This window comes from Homalodisca vitripennis, unplaced genomic scaffold (assembly GCF_021130785.1).
Source record: "Homalodisca vitripennis isolate AUS2020 unplaced genomic scaffold, UT_GWSS_2.1 ScUCBcl_2131;HRSCAF=6575, whole genome shotgun sequence".
Classification (NCBI taxonomy): Eukaryota; Metazoa; Arthropoda; class Insecta; order Hemiptera; family Cicadellidae; genus Homalodisca; species Homalodisca vitripennis.
In genome coordinates, this window is record NW_025778295.1 from 143330 (window position 1) to 149329 (window position 6000).

Here is a 6000-nt window from a genome sequence, read left to right on the forward strand (position 1 = left end):
TACTTTTAATAAAAAACATTGCCTGAGAACAGAAAATACATTTACATTTTCTGCGTTATACTTTCTCTTACTTAATATTTTTTTCTAAAATAAATGTTCAAATTCCATTTTAAAGTACAAAGAAGTTTAGTTGAACTAGATTTCTATTCAGCATAATTTTCCTCCTAATTTTCACCACAAATTGTTTAGATATTGAATAAACTTGTCTATGTTTAACATACTTGTTATGTTTAAATGCTACTTTTTTTATATTTAGTAGTCAATGAAACCGGCTGTGACCTAAAGAATTCATGAGAGGTCATGATAACAATGTATTAAAATAGAAGTGATTACGAAAATAGGATTGTGTACTTAGAATTATTCCAAAAGAAATTAACAAGGTGTGAAAATTCTTTTTCTGTTTAACTATTTGGCATATAGATGAATCCCATTCATTAATTCAGTTAGTTTATTTATTTATTCCAAAAGAAACGTAGTTGAATTAAATTTTATGACATGGTTCATAAATCTTATCAGGTTTGTCAATAATTTCTAATTACATAATGTTCAGTATCATGATCTGCTCTATAATGATCTAAATATAACAACTAACACTTTTGTAAGCAACAACAAAATATACATTATTATTTTGCTAATAAAAATTTATTACAAATAACCCCAGTTTCAACTTGTTTACGAATAAATTAATATTAACTTAACAACTGGATATTATACAAGTACATATGGAATAAATTGATAAAAAGGATTATCAAAGAACCTGATCTGAGAATGTAACATAAATCCTACCAACCAATCCATTAAAATAACTTCATTACATATTACTATGTCACAAGATAAAACATCGTAGATTGAACTCATTTTGGTTACAGATTTGTTTACTCTGTGAATTTATTGTTATCATCATAATTACCCTAAAGACTAATGTGGCATGAGTTATTTTTAATTTTGGCGTTTTGTCCCTCAATATCAATAGACCTCCTTGGTCCAGGAGGAGCCTACGTACAAAATATCCACCTTCTAGAACTTTTCAGTCATGTATGGACGGATATAAAAATGGACAAACACGTATTAAGTAAGCCCTACCGGATCCATAATAAAAGATCATAAATAATGTATAAAAGATATAGGAAAGTCGCTACAATAACAGAAATGATAAATATATTTGTTCTATCATATATTTAATTTTACAATATGACTATTACAACCACATAAACAGCTATCACAAATTTAGCTAATAATAATAAATAATTTCATAAACTTAAAAATTAAAATATTATCAGAGATTTTATACTAATTCAGTTCCTGCTATTATCTTATATTAATAAACTGGCTGTGGCTGATAGTACGCACATTTCCCAAAAGTCGGTACATGATGCGTGTTGCAGGGAAGGTGTTAACAACATATAATATAGCTAGAGATGTATCATAGTTTGGAACAATGATTGCAGCAGGCACACATTGACAGTATCCCCACTGTCCAAAAGTCAGTACACTGAAACTAAGATTAATACTGCAACATTAAATTACACAGTAAATGAATACTGTAAATCCACTTACCTGTCAATACTACATAGGTTTGCCACTTTAACGAATAATAAAGACATTTTGAATTCACCAGCAATGTAAGTAAAAGAACGTTGAACTTCTACTGCAAACATGAAAACAAAACTCAGATCAAAGTTCACCATGAACTTGTGACCTCAGCACCATTTTGTCTGATACGTAATTTTTCTTGATAAGTTCCAATTGCTCACATTAATTAGTATTTACAATTATCTGGATAAGTTTGAAGACAAAATTAAAATTTTTCTTTCGCAATGCAAGTTTTTTTTAGGTATACAAGGTGTGTTCAAAAAGTAACAGACATTTTTAAGTTTTGCAAGTTTTGAGAGTCTGATTGTCAAGATTAAAAAGATTTTGTTGGTACTCATGATTTTGAAGTACTGTATAATAAAATTTAAAGCTGTAATCATTATTTATATCATTTATACAAGTTTCATAAACTTAGCAATATTTTGCTTTAAAAAAATGGTAAAAGAATTTGTATCACATTTTGTGTGAAAATGAAATAAGGTGTAACAAAGTATGGAAAATGTTAATAATGGTTTATGATGAGTCTGATATGAGTAAAACAAGGGCTTACAAGTCTTATAGACATTTCAAAGATGGCCGTGAAGACATTGAAGATGATGAACGCTCCGTATGCCCCAGCATATCCATAACCACTGAAAATATGAAAAAAATGGGAAGCATGTTTATGAACAATTGCTGTATTACAATCAAAGAAGTTGCTGATGATGTTGACATATCAATTGGCCCATGCTATTACATTTTTTGAACATTTTGGGTATGAAATGTGTAGCGCAAAATTTGTATCAACATTGTTGAATTTTGAACAAAAACAGTGGTGAAAGAAAGTTGCTCAGGAGGCATTAAATGAATTCAACAACAATGCAGAATTACTGAAACATGTTAATAAACAGTATTACTATAACAGGTGATGAAACATGGACTAACGCAGCGGTTCTCAACCTGGGGGGCGCGCCCCCCTGGGGGGGCGTGGAAGAATTTCAGGGGAGGCGTCAACAAATTTTTAAAAAATACTTAAGTTGTGGTTTTTGAAACAGTTATTTTTTCATATATATTTACAACAACAACAAAATTTAATTTGATGCTGGACACAAAACACACAATCATTGAAATTATTAAATTATTAACTCAATAAAATGTAAAGCTTTGGTTTCTATGAACCCCGCTGGCGTGAAGTGTGAAGCGGGATTGACGCTCACGAGAATCGCGCCAAGTGCGATTGCCGTTAGTAAGTGGTTTCTATAACCGCGTGAACCACGCTCTCAACGTGGGATCGGTCATTCAACATTTGTAGACATGGGTGTGAGGATGTTAGCATTAGTGTTTCTTCTCGACGAAGGAAATGCGGATGAAGAAGTTATACTACCTGAATTTGTTAACGATGATCGTTCACCTTTATTTACAAGAAGAAGTAAAGAGAGGTGTTTTAAAATTTTAATTTTGAGACAATTAATGGATGACAAGACGAAGTTCAGAGAATATTTCAGAGTTACAGTAAAGTTGGACTGTTTTATGAAATTTTAGGATATATTCAAAATGACCTTACAACTCCTGCCACAAATAAATGGTTTCTACGCATTTTATTTTATAACTAGATTTTTGTAGTTTTTCATTGATTGGTCAAATAACACTCTGTGCTCAAGCACATAATCAATTAACATTTCATCTAATTCTGGTGAAAAAATCTTGGATTCCTTCGATAACACTATTTCATACACACACGGAACCGGCAATGCCGCAGCGGTAAATGCGCCAGTGTGGGTAGACTTTGACGGGATTCGTCGTCGTGTTGGCGCTCCCAATTTCCGGCGGGAATGGACGCCGGCCCGATATGACAAACCGCGCTCGTAATAAAACATGCAGTAGTTTTGGCGCGATGACGTAGTACCGCTTCACGCTTCGCGCCGGCGGGGTTCATGGAAACCAAAGCTTAAGTGAGCGTCTGGCCAGGCGTGAGAAACTAGCTGACTCAGAACAAGGCGCGTGGAAGAGGACTATTCCACCTATTCCACGCGCCTTAGACTCAGCATACAACCCTCCCCCCCGTCTGGACTCACCCTGCCTTTCTTTATTTGTAGCGCGGGCGCGGGGCGTAGTGCGCATGTCTGCCACTGTCCACCACAAGCGCTACTTGTCACACAGTATCATCCAGTCCCAGTCGCGCATTTGCCTTCGCCTGTGAATGTAGTTTTATTGTAACTATTATAGCGATTGTGTTGTTGATTGTCATCGCCATTACATTGACAAATATTGTGTGTTTTAGTGGTTAGTTGTTATTAAAATGGCTAAATCACTGCCAAAGAAAAGACTCTACAGTGATGCCTATATTAAATACGGGTTTACATTTATTGAGAAAAACGGTAGTCATTTACCTCAGTGCGTAATTTGTCATGTAGTTCTAAGTAACGATGCAATGCGACCTGGACGTTTGGAACGCCATTTGAATACAAATCACGCTGCTCTAAAGGACAAACCTACTGAATTTTTCGTTTCTAGGAAACGTTGCCTTAAGAGAATGAAACTTGACCCCAGTGGAAGTTTTCGAATGGAAAATGAAAAGGCCGTTGAGGCTTCTTACAAAATTGCCTTGTTGATAGCTAAAGACAAGAAACCCCACACAATCGGTGAGTCACTCATAAAACCTTGTTTGCTTACTGCCTGTAGCACTGTGCTCGGTGAAGACAGCTACAATAAAGTTGCAAAAATTTCTTTATCAAACGATACAGTCAAACGTAGAATTGATGACATGGCTATTGACTTAAAAAAATCAACTGGTGCAAAAGCTAAAGAACTCCCCATTCTTTGCATTGCAGTGCGATGAAACAACAGACATTTCAAAACAAGCGCAGTTGTTGTTTTACTGTAGATATATAGATGAAAAGAAATTCCTTGAAGAAATACTGTTTTCTACAAATCTTGAAACAACAACTACAGCAGTCAATATATTTTCTTCTCTTCAAACATTTTTAGAAGCTAATGGCCTTCCCTGGGAGAGAGTTATTGGAATATGTACTGATGGAGCTCAAGCGATGACAGGTTGCCGATCAGGATTTATTGAATTGGCTAAGAAAAAGAACCCTAAAATAATTGGATCCCATTGTATCATCCACAGACAAGCTTTGGCTTGCCAGACTCTCCCTGAATCACTTAACACTGCTTTGAAATTAGCAGTTCAAGTAGTGAATCACGTCAAATCCAGTGCTTTGAACACCAGACTTTTTCGAGTGTTGTGTCAAGAACTGAACAGTGATCAAGAAACACTTCTCTTTCACACCGAAGTTCGTTTGGTTGTCCAAAGGTAATATGCTTGCAAGGTTGTTCAACTTGAAATCAGAAGTTGAAATCTTTTTGATGAGTTCAAGTGAAGAACTGTACAAGAAATTTTACAGATGACAAATTTATCTTTTACCTGGCATATTTATCAGAACTTTTTTGAAACAATAAATCTTCTGAACCTAAAGCTACAAGGTCAGAAAAGTACTTTAAAGAATTATGATTCGATTAAGAGTTTTACTGAGAAGATAGCTCTTTGGCAACGCCGCCTGCAGAATTCGGAGCCGAACTTTTCTTCGTTTCCAAAATTAAACAACCTCCTCGATGAAACCCAAAGTCTTCCAAAAGTCCTAATAAATGAAATGAAGGACCTAATATCTGAGCATTTGTTGTCTCTGAAGAACAAAATCGAAGCTTATTTCCCAGATATAAGCTCGGAAAACTGGGAATTCAAGTTAACAAGAGACCCCTTTCAAATCAACGTTGATATACTTCCTGGTTACATTCAAGAACAAACAATTGACTTGCAATGTGATTCAAAAGCTAAAGTGGATTTCCCAAACATGGATCTCGAAGATTTCTGGCTACTATATCTTCCTATTTACCCAGAAGTAGCAATGGAGGCAGCCAAGTTGCTTGTACAGTTTTCATCTACTTATCTATGCGAGTCAGGATTTTCAGCCCTGGCTAATATAAAATCGAAATATCGAGCCAGACTAGATGTGGAAAGTGACCTGCGGTGTTCTTTGTCAACATTGCAACCAAACATACAAAAAATAGTTAACGAGAAACAGTGCCAGCCCTCACACTAGTACTACACAAGTAACGAAAATTTTTTGGTTACATTATTGATATTTTGTTGTAGTTTTTTCGATTATTTGTGTAATTAAAATTTGTATTTGAATAAATGTGATTTTATATTCCTTACCAGAGTATGTCTAGCCTAAGTTCAATGTCATTTTAAACGCAAACATAACGTAAGAAAGTTTATCATATATAAGTCCTAAATTAACTTATTCCATAAAGGGAGGCGTGACCTCACACCAAAGTATGAAGGGGGGCTCAAAGGCTGAAAGGTTGAGAACCCCTGGACTAACGGTTTTTGACGTCAAAATTAAGGCTCAATCATACCAGTGG

At 35.0% G+C, this 6000-nt stretch overlaps 1 protein-coding gene across 1 annotated transcript in view; it reads right to left on the reverse strand.

Annotated features, from left to right (window-relative positions):
• Positions 1–1665, reverse strand: part of LOC124371869 (kynurenine/alpha-aminoadipate aminotransferase, mitochondrial-like) — a 62368-nt gene extending 60703 nt beyond the window's left edge. The window contains exon 1 of the mRNA XM_046830235.1: positions 1558–1665. Coding sequence (XP_046686191.1) covers positions 1558–1658 — 101 coding nt within the window. The 5' untranslated portion in view covers positions 1659–1665. The remainder of the gene's footprint in view (positions 1–1557) is intronic.
• Between the last annotated feature and the right edge of the window lie 4335 nt (positions 1666–6000).